This window comes from Galeopterus variegatus, unplaced genomic scaffold, assembly GCF_000696425.1.
Source record: "Galeopterus variegatus unplaced genomic scaffold, G_variegatus-3.0.2 Scaffold192, whole genome shotgun sequence".
Classification (NCBI taxonomy): Eukaryota; Metazoa; Chordata; class Mammalia; order Dermoptera; family Cynocephalidae; genus Galeopterus; species Galeopterus variegatus.
This window is the reverse complement of record NW_007726303.1, coordinates 461,478-485,758: the sequence shown is the minus strand read 5'-3', so window position 1 is coordinate 485,758 and position 24,281 is coordinate 461,478. Positions and strand designations below refer to the sequence as shown.

General features: G+C 39.7%; 1 protein-coding gene across 5 annotated transcripts in view; it reads right to left on the bottom strand.

The window, feature by feature from the left end:
* Nucleotides 1–1,194: 1,194 nt before the first annotated feature.
* The window catches only part of GOLGB1 (golgin B1), a 77,871-nt gene continuing 54,784 nt past the window's right edge, over nt 1,195–24,281 (bottom strand). For 4 of the 5 annotated variants that reach the window (XM_008564843.1, XM_008564851.1, XM_008564858.1 and 1 more), the window contains 8 exons: nt 20,123–20,301; nt 12,284–12,449; nt 11,945–12,085; nt 6,715–6,858; nt 5,425–5,522; nt 4,836–4,970; nt 2,018–2,123; nt 1,195–1,699 (listed from right to left, as the gene is read on the bottom strand). In XM_008564843.1, the coding sequence (XP_008563065.1) occupies nt 1,565–1,699; nt 2,018–2,123; nt 4,836–4,970; nt 5,425–5,522; nt 6,715–6,858; nt 11,945–12,085; nt 12,284–12,449; nt 20,123–20,301 (1,104 nt within the window). In that variant the 3' untranslated portion in view covers nt 1,195–1,564. The remainder of the gene's footprint in view (nt 1,700–2,017; nt 2,124–4,835; nt 4,971–5,424; nt 5,523–6,714; nt 6,859–11,944; nt 12,086–12,283; nt 12,450–20,122; nt 20,302–24,281) is intronic. The other variant, XM_008564863.1, reaches the window with a different exon arrangement.

Genomic DNA, 24,281 nt, shown 5'->3' with positions numbered 1-24,281 from the left:
GCTTGGTTTTGTTGGCCTCTGGCTCAGGGAGGCCCGACATCCCTACACATCATCACCCTGGGGTCTATTGGCTAAGGCTCACATGCATGCAGCCATTACTGATGTTGGTCAGTGAGAAGGAAGCCTGAATACATACAGCTTTCTACCCTGTAAACCCCATCTCCCCACCAACATTCTTCCCCCAAGAATGCAAACACAGGTATGTAAGCACCTGCACACTCACACATTCACACACACACAGCCCCCCCGCACACACACCCCTCACAACTCTTCATTCTGAAAATAATTTTATTATTTTACAGTTGTTCAGGAGAGTTTCTGGGATGCTGTGACCAAGATTTAATCCCCACAGAAAAAAGATTTAGAGCAGATCAGTCAGCAAACCAGCCTTCTCTCTTCTTTGGGTGGTGAGAACAGGCAAGGAACCATGTACATAATGAGTAAATAACCAACTGGTAAAGGTGGTAAGTGGGGGAGGAGGCAGAGAACAGGCACAAATGGAATTCAATCCTGGATGTCATTCTCAAGTCTAGATTTAAATAGTTTGTTTTCTTTTATTCTCCTTCCATTTGCCTCAGCCCTCTGTTACCACAGAGGGCAGATGACTATGGGGCTGAGAAACTGGAATAACTGTCACCAACAGCAAAGTAGCTTAACAATTCAAGAGGCTAGGAGCTACAGCATGGTTGTAAGTGTAAGACCAGTGAGACCCTGGCTGGGAGTGAATGACTCACCTAGGACTGGCTTCTGCTGGCCCCTGGGCACTGTCTCAGGGTCTACGTTTAAGGTATATCGAGATAACACAGGAATGACAAGAATCTGAACCTTGCTGTTCATAGCCAGTTCTTTCTGCCTTTCAGTGAAAGGCATGAACCACTTAATACCTGCGTACACATGTGATCAAGGGCATAGGCAACAAGATCCTATCCTTACAGTCCAGGACCACAAATTCTCACTCCAATTGCGTTTGAACAGCCAGGGAAGAAGATGCTGTCCTCCCCCTTACGATCCAATAGCTAAAACCCCTGAGGAGCTCTTCAGCTCCCACCCTGTTCTGCAAGAGACCTAATCAGATGTCCTATGAGGCCATATGTTCATTCCCCAGAACTTTGTTTATGGCAGGGCCACCTTCCCTCTGAAGCAGGAGAAAATACAGGCAAATGAGGCAAAGAAAGTTATCAATCGAAATGATACTGGATTTCGGATTCTTAGGTTTATTGGAATCATCCTCTTTGCTTGGGTGAAAGACTTCTTCGGTATCTTTTACAGGACCATAAAAGATCAAGGCCCTGCAAAATCTGAACTAATTTTGGGCTCAGCAAATCAACTGTGGGGCTTCTCCAATTAAGCAGAAGTGTTCATGTGCTGGGCTGTAGAAGAAAGCAAACTTGTCCCTTCAGCTCCAACCTGTGCTAATATCAACCTCTGTTTTTGCAGGCACTTTCTGTGGAGAGTTGGAGAGATGACCTGTAAACGGGAAGACTGTTCCATTGGAATTGATAGTTCTAACATTAGAAGCGAGGGAATTCCAAGTTCTGAGGAAAGTGGTCCATATATACTAAGTTTATAGATGGCCTGTAAAACACAGAATTAGTAGGACATGAACCATCAGAAAGTAGATGGCTGCTAGAAGTGGCACTCGGGTCCGGGAATGACAGAGCGAACGCAGGACCCGCTTCCATCCAGCGCCACTCCGGGTCTGAAAGAAAAATATGAAAGTCAGAGAGCTTCACCCTGTAGGGATATGTCCCTTTCCCTTCCCACTAACCTTGCATTGAAGCAAAGCTGATGCAACCACTGCAGAAAAGAAGTATCCTGGGAGAAAGTCCCTCAGGATCAACAACTTAGCACATTCCACCAGGTTCCTTCAATCTTCCACACTCTTCTAGTCTTAAACCCATCAGCTGCTCAGTGGCTGGACTTCTACATTCTCTCTCCTTGACCCCTTGCCCTCAATACAGCCAGCCCTGTCTGATAATACAATATAGTGTTCTCTTTATTCTTCTTCCCTTCTTACCCTTCGACAACTGCTGCTTGTAAGATCTATTAACAGTGCCTGCTCCTGAGTGCCACAGGAGCCAATGATAGGAGTCCGGGCAGAGTCCCACTCACTGTGCTCCAACCTGTGTTGAGAAAAAAAAAAGAGGCATGGCCTTGGTTCACAGCATGAGAGGCCAATCAAATGAAGTCTTCCCAGTCACCCTGCCAGGTGATGCAGCATAGGGGACTTGCAGTAAAGGTGGCTCTTATGGCCCCTGCCCCATGCAAGGAGTGTACAGACGGATAGGTTTCTTTCAGCAGCATTAAAAGGTGATAATGACTACTAGGAACTGAATGCCTACTATGTATGAGATGTTGGACTGGGTGCTTTACATACATTCAGTCCTCAGGTTTTGAGGTTAGTGTTATTATCTTCAAGTAAGGCTTAAAGCGGTCAAATGACTTGCCCATGGTGGCGCAGCCAGTAAGTGGTAGAGCCAAAATTCAACACCCAGGTTTGTCTTTAAACCTCATACTCTTTTTTTCCACTACACCACACTGACTCAGAAAAACTCATTAGTTTTTTTTTCCATTTATTAAAGGCTAATTGGCAAAAGCATACAAGGAAGATTTTTATGGGGTTCTTAGAATTCAACTGAACTGGCAGCCTTTACTGCTTTCTGCTTCATTTTTTGCCAATTTGCTTATTTATTTAATACTGGAACTCATCCATTTAATGAAGAAGTTGATGTTACTCATCAGTGGTTTCTGACAAAACAAACACTGTAACAAAGGAGCTGCAGGTAACAGAGTACATGTGATCAAACATTTGCCTGTAGAAATGCACTTCTTAAGTGGGGTGGGGAGGATGGAACTCTTTCCTTTACTTCTTATGCTTCCTCCTTATAAAGGAATATCCATTAGCCTAACACTCCTTGGCCTCTCTTTGTAGGTCATACTCCTTTTCTCTAGGAGAGAAGGAATACCTTAATCTGATTTGTGAGTCTGGAAAGAGAAACTGAGCATGTACAGATCAGCTCCTTCCTGCTTGTTTTTCTCTTGAGAGCAAGGCTGATTGTAGAGTACACCTTCTGTGTCTGTTCCGTGTAATAAACTCCTCAGAGGCAGGCTTGACCTGGAAGAGCATGGTCTGTTACTATGGAGGTCAGCCTGTCAACTTCTGTAGGCTAAGCTGAGGAGGGATGAGATGTTTATAGGTACTGGTGAGCCAAACAGTATACTGGCCACATTTAAACTATTGGGCCACTGAGTTTCACATGCACTACAGAGTATATGTGAGGTCATGTTAACACAGCAGTTCTTGGCCTAGGTAGCTACCCCAAATTCCATTCTGCATCAGGGCCAAAGAGGGAAGTATGGAGGGGCTAAGCTTGGATTCATGAGGCCTGTCCACATACTCGAGATTCACTCCACACTATGCAGTCTCAAGTTGACTTGGGACAGGTTAATTACACATGACAGATTAACCTCCCAATGGGCCGGGTTTCACAGGGCTAAACAATTCCATAGCAAGTGGAAAAGAAACAGTCATGGGTGCACAGACCTGAAAATGCTTGGCAGAGACAGCAAGACACAATACAAGGCTGTGCTGTGTTCCTACAGAGCCTACCCTCAAAGCTGCATACCAAGGACCAAATGGGTGATGAAAATTAAAAAGTTGTGAATATGCTGGATGCGAAAGAAAGGTATCTCAATAAAACCTGCTCGCTGGGGCTGCCATCTCTGCCACCTAAACTTTTCAACAAGGCATTAATACCACAAATGCCATCCTATGAGGGAACAGACAATATATGTAGGTGGTTTTACTCCCAAAGTAAAATAAAAGAGGCTGCTTTTAATGCTTCTTTCCATGTAGAGGGACATCCAATAACGAAATCCTGTAGCCACTCTCTACTTTCTCATGCATGGTGATTCTCTTGACTCGTGAGTTGGGAATAAGGAACTAGGGATCTGGAGTTCTGCCCTTCCAACTCACACTTGGGGCAAACTACCCACAAGAAAGCACAATTGACTGTTACTCCAATGCTCTAGTTTGTCAAGAGCAGATTCTCTTGAGAGGAAAGCCTACCCTGGCCCAACATTGCCTGTGACTGGGAGGGGAAGTTCAGGGTTAGGAAGTGCATTTGCCACCAAATCAAAAGCTACATTCTTTTTTTTTTTCCTTTTTTGTCTTTTTTCGTGACCGGCAACGGATTGCAACCCTCAGTGTCGTGCCCGTACCGGACCGGGACCGGCAACGGGATCGCAACCCTCAGTGTTGCCCCTGCACCTCGCTCAGCCAGTGAGCGGCCGGTCTGTATGTGGGATCCGAACCCTCGGCGGGAGTGCTGCCGCGCTTCCCAAGCGGCGCACTGTAGCAGTGCGCCACCGGGCTGGCCCAAAAGCTACATTCTTTTAATATCACTCTATAAAGTGGTGTTTTAATCTCCTAAATGTTTTAATCATTAAAAAAAGATTTCAATTGCTTTGGATCTCAGATAGGGAATGGGGTTGCCATTTATTTGGCCCTTTAAAGAACCCAATGCCTACCTCATATAGCTATTGTTTAGATGAAATAAGATATCTTTCATATCATATCATATGAAATAAGCTGCCAATAAATGGTAGGTATCATTATTATTCTCTAAGAACAACTGCTTTGAAAAGTATGGTCCTCCTAGGCTCCAAAAGTACTGTGTTCTCTTGGTCTACCACAATGACCCTAAGCTCCTTCCAGCACTCATCTCAAGATGAGCATAAGATCTCAATTAATCCTGAGTCTGGGTACTGAAATGTAAACGAGTATAATGAGAAAGGATCAGAAGTGAGTAGAGACTATTTCCCTCAGCCTTTACCGTCTGATCTGCTCCTCGGCTACAGAGAGGGCATTCTCAGCAGCCACTCTTTGGTCTCGTTCTTCTTCCAGCAGCTTCTTTAATTCATTCATTTCCTGTTTAGTGTTGCATAGCTGTTGCTGGGCTTCAGAAAAGCTTCAGGATAGAAGGAAAACAAAGAGCATCACTATATACAGAACAGAGTTGCTAATCCAAGGGATTCAAAGTCTTTATAAGGTTATAAAGCAGGAAAATTTATAAAACCTTGTTTGAACATAAAGAATGTTTTAAAAACATGGGTGTAGAGAGATTAGATGAAGCTGCAGAAAACACCTTAAGAGAGTTTACAGACTGATTATGTTTTACTTTAATACCATAACATTTGTTAGTGGTGTGTGTGTGTGTTGGTGTTGCTGTTTTTGCATTTCATACTTTTCACACACAATTTGTTAGTTGTTATTGTTACTACTTAATCCTCACAGCACTTCTGTGAGGCCAATAAGATAGTAAGACATACTAAATCCATACAATGAACTCTAGTTCAAACTGGATTACTGTCCAATTTCTGTCCATGCAGTATATGCTCCCAAGTTGAGTCCTGCTCCCATACCTTTGCTGTGGCTCCCTCAGTTCCTCAGGATCACTCTGTCTATGAACACCATTCTTTTCCTGGGGAGCTCCTGGAGCAACATCAATATTTAGTGGCACCTAGAATAACAACAAGCTTAGTAATTCAGTGATGAAAGCTCTTAAGAAAACGTACTTGGGCAAAATGAGAACTTGTTTAACATCAGAAACAATGAGAAATCTTGGACAGGAATATCTCCGCTTATAATTCAGATTTAGAAGTGAGAATCTTCTCGGGCCAGCCCGTGGCTCACTCGGTAGAGTGCGATGCTGATAACACCAAGGCCCCGGGTTCGGATCCCATATAGGGATGGCCGGTTAGCTCGCTGGCTGAGCGTGGTGCTGACAACACCAAGTCAAGGGTTAAGATCCCCTTACCGGTCATCTTTAAAAAAAAGAAGTGAGAATCTTCTGCTCTAGATTAACTGTCTACATAAAACTCTTGCCTTGATTAGATTTTCTTCCAGATTCTCATTCTTGAATTTCTCCTTTTAAAAGTTTAAAGGCTTATCATTCAAGTCTGCTTTTATTTTTTTTCCTTTTTGTCTTTTTTCGTGTCCGGCAACGGATCGCAACCCTCAGTGTCGCGCCCGTACCAGACCGGACCGGCAATGGGATCGCAACCCTCGGTGTTGCCCCCGCACCTCGCTAAGCCAGTGAGCGGGAACCGGTCTGTATGTGGGATCTGAACCCTCAGCGGGAGTGCTGCCACGCTCCCAAGCAGCGCACTGCTACAGTGCGCCACCGGGCCTGCCCTCAAGTCTGCTTTTGTCTAGTGGAGGAAGCTCATGGATTTTCCAGATGCTACTCTGATCCTTCCCTAGCTCATCAACCCCTCCCAAGTCCCTTCTCCTTCACGTCCTATTTATCTCCATACTAATTCTCAGTCTCCTCCAACTTCAACACTGCAGTCCTCTCCACTGTCAACAGCTCTGCCTGTTTTATTTCTCAGGTCGAAATCTTCCTACTGTTTTCTTATTACTAATAGCAAAATCAACACTTTCTTAATTTCAGAGTTCCAAAAGCCTCAGTCTTCACAGTTTCCTATTCACTTTTGATTTTTCTCCCACCATCTCACTGATCTTTTTTATTCTAATCCCTTCACTCTGTAATTTTTCTCAGACCTTCTTCCCATCTTAATGACACATTCCTCTTCCCTCCCACTTTCTTCCCTCATACCTAATTACATGGGCTTCTTCAATGCTGCTCTCTATGCTTTACCACTTGCACTCATTTCATAACACTTCTCCCAGTCTCTTATCATCTTACTCACCGCCTGCAGCTCTTGAACCTGCTTCTCCAAGACTGCACAGTGATTAAAAAGGTTACTGTAGTGCTGCTGGTTCTCACGAAGACTCTGACTGGTATCGTGGAGCTGAATAGAAAGGGTATTTTTCTCTTCGAGAAGCTGAGAAAACTGAAACACAGGAGAGGATAAGCACCATGCTACAGAACTATTTCACTATAAGCAGTGCTTGGGCTGACTGTCCTGAGCTTTAAGGATCTAATATTTTATGCAAGTCCTCTATTTCAACAACAGCAACAACGTTACATTCCTTCAAAGTGAAAGAATGCAATTTTTTTGACCAAGAAAGAAAAACAATTCTGGAGGAGTAGTAGTGAACTTTTAAAAAAACATGGTGCCTAGTATATTAAATGAAAAACCATGAAGCAGAAATCCATAAGCAAGCTAATCAGATAGGCAATCCCAGGCATGTAAGAGGCAGAAGGCAGTAGCTTGGGTCCAGGTTTAAGTTACTAACAAATGACTATAATTCCTAGAGCTCAATATGGCTGGAGAGAGAAATCTCTCCTAAAAATTTGCACAATAATATTATGGACAGATTCCTCAAAGTCATAAAGAATTATAAGTTACCAAGAGAGTAGAATAAGAAATGACAATATGTAATAGGAGGAAGAAACAGAATAAATTTTAACATGTACATGTAAGAGACTCTTTTGGGAGCAAAGACTCTCATGTGGAAACATTTCAGTCACTCAAACCAAGATTATCCTCTATTGTGTGAATAACAGGTAGCCATTCAGTCCTTCCTTGAAAATGTTTAGTGTCAGGATGCTCACTACCTGACAAAGCAAACCAAGCCATTTTTTACCATGTAAAAAACACAAAATTCTTTTTTATATGAATTAAAAATTTACTTATTACAGTTTCAACCCACTAATTTGAATTTGATCCTTTGGAACTAAAATTCTAATTCCTCACTTGCAGACCGTCAAGTTTCCAGTTACATTTAACATACAGATACATTAATAACCACAGAGATGTCACTCCAAAGTACCTATTGTAGGGCTATGTACATTGTATGAGAGGAAACTGGTGTAACTTGGATACATGCCTAGTCTTTTCTTGGGGATTCTTTTTTGTGAGTATTTGTGGAAATAGTAGAATCGAACAATGTTTTAAAGAAGATAAACAGTTTTCGAGAGACACTCTGGGGAAGGACATTTGATGCACACAGAAAATCAGAACAAGAAATCCACACATACTTGTGAAAGTGCTTTGTAAGCTAAAAATTGCTTTTCAGTTGTGAGGTTATTTTTTTTTTTTTTTCCTTTTTTTTCTTTTTTTACTGACCGGTAACGGGATCGCAACCCTCGGTGTCACGCCCGTACCGGGGACCCGGCAACGGGATCGCAACCCTCAGTGTTGCGCCCGCACCATGCTCAGCCAGTGAGCGGGAACTGGTCTCCACATGGGATCCAAGCCCTCGGCAGGAGCACCGCCGCGCTCCCAAGCGGCGCACTCTCCAGTGCACCACGGGGCTGGCCCTTGTGAGGTTATTTTTTGTGTTTGTCATTCTATAGAGCAATTTTTAGTGTACACTTTCACAATTATGACCTTGCTGAGAGAAGTAAAGATTTCTGTCCCTGTTTACAAATGACAAAAAGAAGTGAGTACTGACTTGTCCAAGGTCATCTGGCCAGTAGATGTCAGACCAGGACTCAAGTGTGTTTTTCTTTTTTTTTTTTTTTTTTCCACATCAGACAGGTAATGTGCCAACATTGTAACAAGGTTTACAGGGAGGGCATGACATACAATAGAGTGAAAACCTAACCATCATGTTTATGAACCAAAAAAGGATCTAAAGTATGGTTCTTGATTCTAGATTCCAACTGTAGAGCTCTATCTACTATCTGGTGGTGTCCCTTCTGAGAGTCCAGCAAAAGAAGTTAAGAAAGTCACAGGTATTTTGGGAGGTAGGGTAGGGGGGTAGTTAGTAAAGGAGAGGATGTAAAGGGCTGGCCAGTTAGCTCAGTTGGTTAGAACACCAAGGTCATGGGTTCGGATCCTCTTACTGGTCAGTTGCCAAAAAAAAAAAAAAAAAAAAAAAAAAGAAGTGGATATAAATGTTTGAAAAGCAATACTAATCTGAAGACAGAAGTAACTAGGTACAATGACAACTACTGGGTTCTGAGACAGGGAATAACATGATACTCTCCTAACAAGGGAGGAAGTTAATTTTTCTGGCTACAATGAACAGTTCAAAACATACCAAAACCAAAACAAAATATCCCTCAGTGTTGAAATAATCCTAATACTTTTTCCTAGCAGATCTAGAGAAGAAAGAACAGACCTGTAAAACTCACTGGAAGCAAAAACTCTTTTAACTGAAGAAGTCTAATAGCTTATAACAAGCCATCCTCATATAAACCACCCTTTATGTTTACATTATTCTGTCTAGGGTAATCATAGGCACCTCTAGTTTAGGGGCTGGCAAACCATGATCTAGGGTTTGCCACACTTTTATTGTAAATAAGGTTTTATTGAAAATCAGCCACCCAACACAACAAGGACAGTATGGTCTACAAACCTGAAATATTTACTGTCTGCACCTTTAAGAAAAAGTTTGCTGACCACTGCTCTAGCTCATGAGCTACCATATTCCATTGTATCTACACTTATAAAAACTTATAAAAGGAGGGAATAAAATGTAGATTATACTGCTGCCTTGGATTAAGTGTTCCCCCAAAACCTGACCCCCCTGTGGCATTGTAAAAAAAGTGGGAAATCCTATTATGGTAATTAAAGGCGGGGCCTTGGAGAGGTGATTAGATTATAGGACCATACTGTAGTGAGTGGATTAAAAACGGTGGTCACAAGCATGGTCTGAGGTCTTTAAAAAGGAGAGTGCGTGAGGAACTCTCTCTCTCTGCTCCACCATTTTCTGCAATGTGAGACCCCTGGGTTACTGTCTACCACTAAGGCCTTCACCAGCTGTGTTCCCTGGACTTTGGACTTCCCAGCCTCAAAAACTGTAAGCAATAAATTTCATTTTCTTTATAAATTATCTAGTGCCACGTATTTTGTTGTAAGCAACAGAAATGGACTAAGACAACCACTAATTATCCCCCTCATATTTTTAAGTTTCTAGTACATTCTTACATTGCATACAAACATCCAAGCATGTTGGCACAAATATATATAAAGTCTGAGCATCCAAGGAAAGAATAAGGACAGTGGCTTAGAGAGGTACCATCCTATGCTGACAGCCCATCTACTACCATCCTATTCTACAGCCCAAGAAGCAATTCTCCTAGTTAGCTAGGACCCATTTAGAGTGAGACTAAGCTCACAAAAGTGTAAGTTTCATGAGGGACCATGTGTATCCTCAATACCTAGCATATGGCCAAGCTCACAGAAGGCAAGTAATAGTATTTGTTTAACGAATGAATGAGGCTAGGGATAGAAGTGACTTTCTTAGAACTGAGTTCTAAAGAAAGGACGGTTCCTCACTCAGGATGACAACGACCTAAAACAGTGCTTCTCACTCTTTAAGTGGAATTATATCTCAATAAAGCTTTTAAAAAAATACAAATTTGATTAGGACCGAGAAACCAATACATAAATATATATAATTGAAACTAAAGCTTGTCAAAATGAGACATACTGTTTATTGTATATCACATTCATATATATTTTTTTAATTGCTTTTCTTTTTTTTTTTTTGTAAAAAAGGCATTGGTTATACTATTTGTAATAGTCCCAAACTGGAAAAACCCAAATGTTCTTCAACAGTAGAATAAAGAAATTACGGTAAATGCCCACAATGCAATGCTATACAGCATGAGAATGGAAAAATCACACTATATGTAACATGGATGGATCTCATAAAATAAAGCAACACAAGAGAAGATATGACTCCATTTATATTTAGTTCCAAGGGAGTGGTAGTAAACAGCAGAGAGACAAGGGACTTCTGGGGTTCTGCTGTGTTCTAATTCTTGATCTGGGTGGTCACATATGTGTCTTCACTTTGTGAAAATCTATCATGATTTACTTATGATATGTGTACTTTTCTGTGTTCTACTTCAATAGACCATTAATTTTTTTAGTTGCTACCCACCAAAATGATCTCATCATCTATTAATAGTCCTGAATTTTAGTTTAAAACACAGTTGTAGAAAGACAAATGCCCAGAGTGATTCATAGTCTAACGTTTGGAGAGCAAATGTAACAGGTCTGAGATGGGAACTAGTTTATGGACAGAAGAGGTGAGTTATAGAACCATGTAGGGTGAAGCTTCTTGAAATAGCTGACTAGTGGAAAGAGGAACTAGGTGGGAGCTGCTCTAGAGTCCCTCTGATAACTCCCAGACAAATCCCCCAATAAAAGGTTTGCAATTTTACCAATTCATTTGGATCTGCAAACTTTAAAAATTGCAAATTTCTCTGCCAAAGTTAATAGTGTCAGTGTCTGACACTTCGATGACAATTAGTTGAATCTAACAACATTTAATAAGTACCTCCTAAATATGGCAGGCACTGTGCTTTTCCACATACATTTATCTCAGGCTGATCTCATAACACCTTAGGCGAGTTATGTAATACCTCTGGGCCTTTTACCTCATCTGTGAAAATATCCTACTGATCTTTATAATTTTTGGATCATAGATCCCTTGGTGAACTGATGAGTTCTTGTGATGAGAAACTTACACACACACATGCACACACCATTGTGATTACAACTTTTGGACATTCACAGCTCTCCTCAAAGCCAATCTCTGGACTCCAGAGTATGACTGATCTCTTGAATATCTTCTAGTTCTAACATAGACTACCTAGTTGAGTTCCTATGAAGAAGGCAGAACTAGGGGAGGTGCCACTGGAGAATACTTTAGAGAGCAACAGGTATAATAACTCATAAGAGGTTGAGGTAGGGAGTTACCTCAATATTACTAGCAAGTTGATACAGATGGGGAGATGATGTTCAGGAGGAAATCTTCTTAAAGGAGTTGGGTTCTTTATTCTTACTATATGAATTTCCCCAAATCATTCCCAAGGACTCTCCAAGGTCAAGGAAAAAGGAAATGGCCCTGTACCCACTGCTTTAGGATAAGCAACCTGTATTCTGAGATAGATAAAACTTTTGCACCCTAAAATATGCTACAGCTAGGAGATTATGCTGAATCAGCTTCTACTTACCTTCTTGCTTCAGTCATGGAAAAAAGAAACTGAATTCCAGTCTAGCAGGAAACACTTACCTTGCCGTTCAGTTGCTGAATTCTTAATTCCTTTTGGTGAATTTCCTTTAAGCTGTCATTGAGCTGGGCCCGGAGAAGTTCTGTCTCATGAACTAGGTTTTGTGAGCCATCTGGAGAAGCTGATGTCTCTGGGGATGCCTGCTAGGATATAAACACTGATGAAATTCTCTCCTAAGATTGCTTATGCTTAATTCCATCCCTCTAGAAACACTGTCCACCCCCTCGGAAGTCATAAGATGGCTTGCCTTATGGTGGTAGATGGGCACATAACTTGCAGGGAGCTGATGCCTTCTGGGCAGTGGTTACCTCTGAGTAGGAATCAGTGTTGCAATTACCTACCTGTCTTTGGTACTGAACTTTGAGGGTGTGAGTCTGGGAGGAAGAAGAACTCAATTCCCTCAGAAGGTTCTGCAGATGACTGAGCTGCTGATCTTTATCTGAGATAGCCATAAGGTACTGCTCCTTCATTCTCCTTTCATGTATTTCCCAAGAACTCTTCTCTATCCTAGAAAAAAACATGAAGTAATCACAGGCAAAAATATACTTGTGAGACAAAGGTGAATAGTTCTATATTCAAAACAGTATTATGGGCTGTTAGAGATATAGTAAAGAAAATACATAATCAGAATGAAATTCATATTATAAACAGAACTGTACAGTAAGATGATGAAGTGGAACCAAAAACAAGATTTTTAATTAGCAGGACTGGAAAGATTTCACGGAAAACCTGGCATTTGGTCTGAAACCTGAGCAATGAATCAGGTTTCCATAATGGGAATAGCATTCTAGGTTCAAGGAGAAAACTGAGCAAAAGGCACAAGTATGAGTGGATATAGTGAATTTTAGAATCACTGTATCAGACAGCATGTAGAATGCATGTGGTAAGAAATAGGATGGAAACAAATGAGATTAGATCACGTAGGTCATGGGAAACCACTCATTTTTCAGAAGGGCAGTACAATGATGCAGTATAACATTACGATTATGAGAATGCAGCTATAGAGTCTGAAAAACCTGGGCTCAAATGCTGGCTCTATCATACAGTAGATGTGAGGCCCCGAGTAAAAATTACTTAATCCCTCTGGATCTCATCAATAAAATAGGAATAAAGTATGTACATTTTAGTATTATTGTGAGAATTAAATGAGATACTACAAAGGTACTTCAAAAGTTCATGGAAAGACTATTATATTTTAAATCTATTATTCCACGAATTTCAGGATCTGTTCACTTTCAGTAGCACCAAATGTCTCTATCTTCCCCAAAATACAAAGCTTTGTTTGAATTACCTCTAGCTTTTTTGTCTTTCTCTTTAGAAATCAGGTAAAATTGTCCCTTCTTTGCTAATTGATACATACCTGTTATGAAATAATCTTGCTTCACTAAGCGGTGGCTTGAATTACAGTCAATTTTTTTCAAAAAGACAGAACTAAAACTTAGAAACTAAAATAAAAATAAATGGGATTATATCAAACTAAAAAGCTCTGCACAACAAAGGAAACAACTAACAGAATGAAAAGACACACAGAAAGAAAATATTTGCAAACTATGCATCCGACAAGGGAATAACATCCAGAATATATTGGATTATATCAAACTAAAAAGCTCTGCACAACAAAGGAAACAACTAACAGAATGAAAAGACAGACAGAAAGAAAATATTTGCAAACTATGCATCCGACAAGGGAATAACATCCAGAATATATTAGAAACTCAGCAACTTAACAATAAAAATACAAATAATCCTATTTAAAAATGGGCAAAGGAACTAAAGAGGCATTTCTCAAAGAAAGACATACAAATGGCCAACAGACACTTGAAAAAATGCTCAGCATCACTAAGCATCAGGGAAATGCAAATCAAAATCACAATGACATATCTCATGCCAGTTAGACTGGTCATTATCAAAAATAAAGAGAATTACAAACGTTTGCGAGGCTGCATAGAAAGCGGAACGCTCCTACAGTGCTGGTGGGACTATAAATTAGTGCATTATGGAAAACAGTATGAAGGTTCCTCAAACTACACATAGAACTGCCACAAGATCCAGCAATCCCACTGCTGGTTGTATACCCAAAGGAAAGGAAATCATCATGTTGAAGGGATACCTGCACTCCTGTGTTTATCACAGTACAATTTACAATAGCCAAGAGTTGGAACCAACCTAAATGTCCATCAGCAGACAACTGGATAAGGAAAATGTGGTAAAAATACACAATGGAATACTACTCAGCCATAAAAAAGAATGAAATTCTGCCATTTACTGCAACATGGATGAACTTAGGGAAAATTATGTTAAGTGAAAGCCAGGCACAGAAAGAGAAATACCACATGTACTCACTCATAAGTGGGAGCTAAAAAATATAAACAAATACATAAAAAAAGAAAGAAAAAATACAAAAATCACAATAATTCATGAACTTTCAAAAAAAGAGAATGGAACTGAGGCCACCAGAGGCGGGAAAGGGGTACAGGCAGAGTGGGTTAGCAAGGAACTGGTAAAGGGCCCACAAAATATGATTACATTGTGTAATCATGAACTTTCAAAAAAAGAGAATGGAACTGAGGCCACCAGAGGCGGGAAAGGGGTACAGGGAGAGTGGGTTAGCAAGGAACTGGTAAAGGGCCCACAAAATATGATTACATTGTGTACACAACAGCCAGAGAGCAAAACCCAGTTTTTTGTTTTGTTTGTTTACCTTTTCTGCAAACATCATGATTTGGTCAAAAAAATATTCCTGTACTATCTGGGTAAGTTGCCAACTCTGTGCTATGAACTTGATTTTACTTATAAGCAAGTCCATAAAGATGTTAAATATGAAAATCTTTGGATATTATTTTACTGTATAAAATATAAATCACTAAATTCTAAAAAGCATTTTGCTGTACAAACTTTAAGTTTATTCTGAAATATCATGTTAGTAAGGTGCAAATCTGTGTCTGCACATTAAGAGTTCTCTTAGGGATGTTATGATATTTATTTTACTATATTGATAGTTGTTATCCTGGTAGCCCCTTTTAAACTTGCTAGGAATTGAGATTCTAACTCATATTCTCTGTATTCATTTGCCTCTCTCCTCTAGCATTTGGTGAGACAAAGCAGGTGAGATAAAATAAAAAAAAATTTTATTTTATCAATATACAATGTAGTTGATTTTTGTGGCCCATTACTGAATCCTCCCTGCCCCCTCCCTCTCCCCACTCCCCCCCAACAACTTTATATCTGCTTGTTTGTCTTAACAACTTCAAGGAATTGTGATTGTTGTGTCTTCTTCCCCCTGTCCCACTTTATGTGTATTTATTTATTTATTCTTAGCTCCCACAAATAAGTGAGAATGTGGTATTTCTCTTTCTGTGCCTGATTCATTTCACTTTATATAATTTTCTCTAAGTCCATCCATGTTGTTGCAAATGGCAGTATTTCATTCTTTTTTATAGCAGAGAAGCATTCCATTGTGTAGATATACCACATTTTCCGTATCCACTCATCTGATGATGGACATTTGGGCTGGTTCCAACTCTTGTCCATTGTAAATAGTGCTGCAATGAATACCAGAGTACAGATATACCTTTGAGTTGATGATTTCCATTCCTCTGGGTATATTCCCAGCAGTGGGATGGCTGGGTCATATGGTATATCTATCTCCAATTGTTTGAGGAACCTCTATACCATTTTCCATAGAGGTTGCAAAAAAATAAAGCTGGAGGCATAACACTACCTGACTTTACACTATACTGCAAAGCTATAATAACCAAAACAGCATGGTACTGGCATAAAAACAGACACACAGATCAATGGAATAGAACAGAGAATCCAGAAATCGACCCACACACCTACAGCCATCTGATCTTTGACAAAGGCACCAAGTCCATACACTGGAGAAGAAACTGCCTCTTCAGCAAATGGTGCTGGGATAATTGGATATCCATACGCAGGAGAATGAAACTAGACCCATACCTCTCACCATATACTAAAATCAACTCAAAATGGATTAAAGAATTAAATATACACCCTGAAACAATAAAACTTCTTAAAGAAAACATACGGGAAACACTTCAGGAAATGGGACTGGGCACAGACTTCATGAATATGACCCCAAAAGCACGGGCAGTCAAAGGAAATATAAACAAATGAGATTATATCAAACAAAAAAGCTTCTGCACAGCAAAAGAAACAATTAACAGAGTTAAAAGACAACTGACAGAGTGGGAGAAAATATTTGAAAAATACACATCTGACAAAGGATTAATATCCAGAATATACAAGGAACTGAAACAACAAAAAAACAAGTAACCCAATTAAAAATGGGCAAAGGAGCTAAACAGACATTTCTCAAAGGAAAATATACCAATGTCCAACAGACACATGAAAAAATGCTCAGCATCATTTAGCATTTGGGAAATGCAAATTGAAACCACACTGAGATACCATCTCACTCCAATTAGGATGGCTAATATCCAAGAGACTATGAATGATAAATGCTGGTGAGGTTGCAGAGAAAAAGGAACTCTCATACACTGTTGGTGGGACTGCAAAATAATGGCGGCACTTTCTAACACGGAGATTCTCCTTTCAGTACCAAATCTTGAAAGCTTCCAGTTTGATTTTGTTAAGGTGGCATGCACCATCTTCAGTAAACAGAAACAAAATCCCAACAATGAGGTAGCAACAACTAGACCTGATGTTATATACTCTTGTGTTTATTCAATACCTTTATTCTTTGTATTAAATTTGTTAAAAGAACTGAATAAAAATACAATCAGAATTACAGTTAGTATCTTAAGTTTTTTCTGCCATGATAGCATTGTTATTGTTTTGTTTCTTAAAAAGAAAAGGGGTAGGATTTCTTTTTTTTTCGGCACCTGGCCAGTATGGAGATCTGACTGAATCCTTGACCTTGGGTGTTACAACAGCACTCTCTAAACAACTAAGCTGATTGGCCAGCCCAGGATTTTTGATTCCAGACAAGACTGGAGTATTATTCCTTATTCTTCTAACTCCTCAGCATTATAAATAAAAACAAACATAAGAAGACGTAGAAAGATGGAGAGAAGGCAGGGACCAGCTAGGGACCCCAGGACTTGAGGAATGACATGGCAGTGAGTTCCTTGGTATTTATCTTTGTATCCTTGATATCCCAAATTGGGAGCTAGAGGATCCCACAACTCAGAAACATCAACTGCCAAGAAAAGTTTATTCTGCCTTGCCAAAGGACCAGGAAGGGGCGGTCTAGCTAGACAGAAACATTAATGACAATAATCATCCTACTCCAGGCAAACACCATGGAAAAGCCAAGGTATCACTAACTTATATTCTTTCTTGGTGGTAACAAGGTGCATCTTACCCTCCCTGTTGGAGTGGTCTCAAAGGAGGCCAAGTGTGGAACCTGGACTGCCACCACTACCCAGTGGTAAGGAGATGTCTCTCTCTGACTGCCCCATCCCCACCATGGTGTCAGTGGAGATAACATGTGGGGCCTGGACATCTACTTCCACTTACAACAAGGTTAACAACGTGCCCCTCCCTGTGCTTGTAGAGGTGGTATCAGAAGAGACCAGGTGGGAAGCTTGGACTTCAGGCACTACTCAGCAGTAACAAGATGCCCCTCCTCAATCACCCCCCTGCAGAGTCAGTGGAGGCTGAGTGGAGAGCCTGGACTTTCACCACCACTCAGCAATGATGAGGTGTCCCATTCCATATCCTCCAGCAGTACCAGTGGAGGCCATCTGCGGAGACTAGACTTCCACTTCTCCCTGGCAGTATCAGGTCACCCCTTCCCTCGAAGGGTACCAACAGAGGCTAAGTGGGATGCCCAGACTTCCCCCTCCATCTGGTGGTAAAGTGGCAATGTTTCCCTTCCCCTGCTGGTGTGGTAGGATATTGGTGGAAGCCTGCTAAAGCAGATCTCAATAAGATTGAGAGCTGAATAATCTCCAAAATGTCCAGCACACAACTGGAAATCACTCATCGTACCAAGAACCAGGAAAACCACAACTTGACTAAGAAAAGGAAATTGAAAAATTACAACACTGAGGTGACACAGATGTTGGAATTATATGACAAGGATTCCACAGCAGCCATCATAGAAATACTTCAGTAAGTAATTACTAATGCACTGGAAAAAATATAGAAAGCCTCAGCAAAGAAACAGAAGATATAAAGAAGAACCAAATGAAAACGTAAATGAAAAATACAATAAATATCCAAAATAAAAAGCTAACTCAGTGCACTCAACAGCAGAATGTAGGTGATGGAGGAAAGGCTAACTCAGTGCACTCAACAGCAGAATGTAATCAGAGAACTTGAAGACAGGGCAATAGAAAATACTGAATCTGAACAATAAAGAGAAAATAATCAATAAATTGGATTTCATTAAAATTAAAATGATTCTGTTGAAGATGAAAAGATAAGCAGCACACTGGCAGAAAATATTTGCAAACCACATATCTGACAAAGAACTCATATCTAGAATATATGAAGAATCCTCAAAACTCAAAAGTAAAAAATTAACAACCCAATTAGAAAATGAACAAAACACAGACACTTCATCATACAGGACACAGAGATGTCAAATAAGCACTTAAAAAGATGTTCAACATCGTTAGCCATTATGCAAATTAAAATCACAACGGGATACCATTACCCAACTGCTAAAAACTACTAAAATAAAAAATAGTTACAATTCCAAGTGCTGGGAAGGATGCATAAAAATGGATCACTAATATACTGCTTGTGGGAATATAAAATAGTACAGCCATTCTGGAAAATAGTTTTACTGTTTCTTAACACACACTTACTGTACGACCTAGAATTTGCACTCCTGGGCAATTATCCCAGAGAGATAAAAACTTATATCCACATAAAAACCTATATACAAATGTTCACAGCAGCTTTACTTATAACAGCTACAAATTAGAAACCACATTCATGTCCTTCACTGGGTGAATGGTTAAATTGGTACATTCATACTATGGAATAGTATTCATTAATAAAAAGAACGAACTACTGACGCACACAACAATGTTGATGATCTCAAGGGCATTATGATGCGTGAAAAAAGCCAATTTCAAAAAGTTACATACTGCATGATTCCACTTATTTTTTGTTTGTTTTTTGTTTTTTGGGGCTTTTTTTTTATTGAATCATAATTGATCATACATATTTTTGGGATTCAATGTTGACATGTGGATCAATCAATATTATTAGTATGCATATTGATACAAGTCATATTTATTCATTATGCCCCTTGTCCAATCTCTCCCCTTCACCCATTCCCTCCCCTCCCCCCTCTAATTGCTCTAGATTTCTTCTCTCCCTCTGAAAGAGTAATGGTTATTCTGTTGATCTGTTGCCTAGATGATCTGTCCAATGCTGAAAGGTGTGTTCGGGTCCCCCAATATAATCATAGAGCAGATGCTCTTCTGTCACTCTGCAATGGGCTTTGCGGAGAGAGACATCCTATTCTTTTCTTTGGTTTCTACTGGTGACTCTCCTTGTCTCACTGCACTCCAGTGGCTCGCGGACCATCTGTGTGGTGGTTGTGATGTCTAGCCACTTTTGAGGCAGTCGTGGCTACTGTGGTGGGCCACCCACATGGAGATGATCTTTTTGGCATGCTCCTTGGCACTGGCGGTATACCTAGTTTTGGTGGGGGGTCCAGTCCCTGGCTCCAAGCCCCGGGCCCCTGGGCAGGTCCCTGAGGTGCTGGTGGTGTGTCTGAGTTCCACTTATAAAACATTCTCAAAATGACAAAATTAAAGGGATGGAGAACAGATGAATGGTTGTCAGAGGTTAGGAAATGTAAGAGAGGGAAGGGAGGGAGGAATGTGACTAAACTAGCGCAAGGGACGTATTTGTGGTGATGGAACAGTTATGTATCTTTGTCGTGGTGATGCTTACATGAATCTAGAATACAACAAAATTTCATAGAAACACACATACTCAAATGAGTAAAATTAGTAAAATCTAAATAAAGTCTGTGAATGGTACCAATATCAATTTTCTGATTTTGATATCATACAACAGTTATGTAAGATGTTACCACTGGAGAAAACTGGAGAGCTCTATGTACCCTTCACCCAGTTTCCTCCAATGGTAGCATTCTATAAATCTACAATTATTTCAAAATAAAAAGTTAAGAGAAAATGAAAAGGGTAAAAAAACAGGGATTATCATACCTGAGCTGATGCAGTTCATGCTGCCAGGAGAGGTTTTCCTGCCTGAGCTCTTCTTGCATAATCTGAAATGTTTTTGTCTTATCTTGATACTCCTGAAGTTGAGCTTTCAGTGGACGTAACTCAGTGATCTCTTGATCAATCTGTAAGTATTGCTGCTGCAGATTCTTCAATTCCTTCAGCTTTAACCAAAGGAAAAGTAAAAGGGTGATTCATCACATCTCATTCACCCAGTGCTAAGTCATCAGCAGCTCTTCTACTAAGTCAGACAGACACCACAACAGACAACCAACACCTAACAGTCCATTGATATATCAATGCAGCATGAATCTCTAAAATGTTAAAACACATGTAGCCAGGCTGGTGGAAATCACCCCATGGAGCTGCAGGGCCTGACCCTTCCTGCAGCTTCTACTCCTTCCCTCTGCCCCTGAAGTCCTAACTTGACTCAAGAGCTACAACTCTAACATGGGATAGACTTAAGGGACCTACAGATTCATGGTGGGTGCTAACGCCCTAGAACAAAAAGTGAAAAGATGGACTGGCTTTCCATTTAGTCATGTGCCCTGGTTAGGCTTCTTAGTTTTTTTATATGCATATCAATCTTAACTCTAGCTTAGCTGATGTTGATTATAAAGCAGGCAGTGCTGCCCAGTGGTCCAGAGCATTTAGGCTTATCTAATTATCTAATCCTACTCTGTTTTTGGACTTGATCCTATACATATTCCTCACACCCTATAATTTTCCTCATCTATTAAATGAAGATAATTACTGTAACTTTTTCACAAGAATATCAGAATTAAATGAGAAAATTAAAGCTCGTCACACATAAAGTTAGTGGTGATGGTGATGGACTTGCCTTTAAGTAGCAAAACTGCCTATCTACATTCCAGGTGTATTTTCAAACTCCTTATCCCCAAAACTCAAAGAAATAATGTCAGTACATCTGGGTAAAGATGGGGGCCTTGAACATACACCTCTTTCACCTACTCAGAAATGTCACTAAAACTGCAACAAAGGCATTTTTTTTTTTAAAAAGTATAAAACACAAGAACAAGAAGAACAGAGGAATCAGCAGCAACAAAATTAATTTTGAAGTTGAAAAGCTGATAAATAAATGGCAACTGACTTAGATCTGAGAAAGCTGAATCTTAAGCTGGCAGTAGGGAAAGCCAAGAATCAATAGAACTTACTCTGCAGAATCTTCAAAACGCTCAGGAACTAACAGCACCAGGTACCTCTGGAAAAAATGATGATGGGGATGGGAGGCAAGTTGTAGCTAAGAAAAGGAAGATTAGATGAAAGCTACATAAAAAATGACTTCATCCCTAGATTCCCTCCTAAGCTCCACAGTATTTGTTACCCCAACAGACAACTAGAGTTTTATTTCCTGGAGAAGCTAAAGAAGTGTTTCTGGACTATTGAACACCAGGCACAGTTGCAAGTAAGGATACTGTTCCAAAACAAGGGCGATAAGTGAATGCATGTTTTCTGAATGCTTGAAGCCATTTCCCTACTCAGCCTAGAGAGTGCTGGTACAAGGCCTTTTACCTTCCACACAGAAAATGAGAATTCTTCTCTCAAAAATCTGACCATCCCAAGAAGAACTAAAGACACCAACATAGGGACTACCAAAAATAAGCTTACCAAGATCATACCACAATGAAACTCAAGTTGGTAAACCCCACTCATAAGCTTTTTAGACTCTATCTTAAACATGAAGAATAAACCAAGGATTAACCTTCACCTGAAGAACAGCTAACATTAGGAAGGAATACAAACCAACTGGAAGAAGATAATTTGGAAGACATTAGTGGGGGAAAGGATGTAATGTACTAAAATATTTAAGAGAGAATATTAGAAATCAGAAACATTATAACAGAAATATAAAATTATTTTTTAAAAACCTCATTACAAGAAAATTTCAAAAAACAAGATTATCACTACTATCCTTGGAGAGATAAGTTGAAAAAAATCTATTCATGGGGCAAGAAAAATAAATAAATAAATAAAAGAATTCCCTAGAAATTAAGAAAATGATGGCAAAAATGAAAACCTCAGTTTTGGGGTCAACATATGAAGGTGAGGCAATTTTCTCAAAGTATAGCCAAAAATATAGTAGGGTAAGAAAACGAGAGAAAACTAGAGAACCAATCCAGAAGGTCCTACATCTAAATAATAGGATTTTCACAAAAAAAAGACAGTAAAGAAAAAGGATGGGGGAAAATGGAAAAAATATCTCAAACGAATTTCAAGAAATTGATGAATATGATTTCTTAGATTCAAAGGACTAGTGTGATAAAGGAAAAAACACCCACACCAAATCACATTATCATAAAATTTTAGGGGGAGGGAGAGAGGGGGGGAGGAAGAAAAGGAGGGGAGGAAGGAGTAAAAGGAGGGAAAAGTGTGAGGGAGAGGGAGAAACAGATCACATACAAAGGATCAGGAACCCAAATAGTTTTAGACTTGTGAACCACAATGCAGGCTAAAAGACCAATATCTTCACAATTTTTTCTTTTTTAAAGATGACCAGTAAGGGGATCTTAACCCTTGACTTGGTGTTGTCAGCACCACGCTCTACCAAGTGAGCCAACCAGCCATCCCTATATAGGGATCCGAACCCGTGACCTTGGTGTTATCAGTACCACACTCTCCCAAGTGACCCATGGGCCAGCCCTTATCTTCACAATTTCAAAGAGACATTATTTTCAGCCTAGTTACCCAGCCAAACTATCAATAAGGTATGAGCGATTAAAAGACCTTTTCAATAAATTCACCTCCCATGTATCTTTTCTTATGGAGCTACTGAATGACTTATTCTATCCAAATGATGGCATAAAACCAGGAAGAGAAAGATATGAAATACAATAAACAGGAGATATAACACATGAGAGAGGTAAAGGGAAAGGTCCTAGAATGAAAACTATGTTCTGGGTGTACAGGGCAACTGGCTCATATAGGAGCAAATCAGAGACTCCAGGAGAATTTTCATAAAAATGAAATTTATAGGAATAAACATCTTGAGAAAAGATGTGGACAAATGGTAGTAAATCTGGGGTTAAATTAAATTGATAAGTACAGTCATGTAGTTTGATGGGGATACATCTGAGAAAATGTATCTTTAGGCAGTTTTGTTGTTGCGTGGATATCACAGAGTGTACTCACGCAAACCTAGATGGTACAGCCTACTATATTCCTAGGCTATATGGTATAGCCTGTTGCTCCTAGCCAGCAGTCACCACAAACATGTGAGTAATGTATTGCCCTACAACATTAAGATGGCTATAATGTCACTGGGCAATAGAAATTTTTCAACTCCATTATAATTTCATGGGACCATCGTTGTATATATGGTCTGTCATTGATTGAAATGTCATTATGTGGTGCATGGCTGTACATAGAAAATTAAGTTACAACAACAAAAACAGTTATTAAATCAAGGACAAACAGAAAGATGTTGAGGAAAATAAAAGTAACTGTCTCAGTTCTAATAGCATTTGTAGTCATAAAAGTGTGAACACTGAATTGACTTAATCAAAATTAAGATTAAATTATACCAGAAGAATGGGGAAGGGGTTGTGTGTTGAGAATGTACATACATACTGTAGAAGCAGAGAGGTAAAAAGAGCCGCACCCTGTTAGCATAAAGAATGTTCAATACTTAATGCAATGAATGAAAAGCCAAAATGCAATGTAAGCATGATATTAAAATATTGAGATACCAAAAAATAGCTAAAAGATTAAAAGCAAATTGCCTCAGGAGAAGAAATGCGGTTGGGAATGCTACTCTTAGCTTTTTCCACCAAACATTGTAGAATTTAGTGACTAATTAAATATGTGCTGAATAGCATTCTTTTTAAACAAAAAACTAAAAACATTTTTTGTTTTGATTTAAAGCAAAAATGTATTTCTTATGCAATCCACTCACTCCTCTGGCCTAGATATTGTAAATGTTATCCTTGTAAAAGACCAGACCATCAGAAAGCTGTGTGTCTGAGACTGCATTTTAGCCCCTTTAGAGGTATGTTTAGTGAATCGGACATAGTTCTTTTGCTATGCACTTACATCAAGGGATAGTTAAATAAAAACTCTATAAAACAAATCATTATATTTACTGTACAGAAATAAAAGACGTATTGTAGAGTAGTAAAAACGAAAT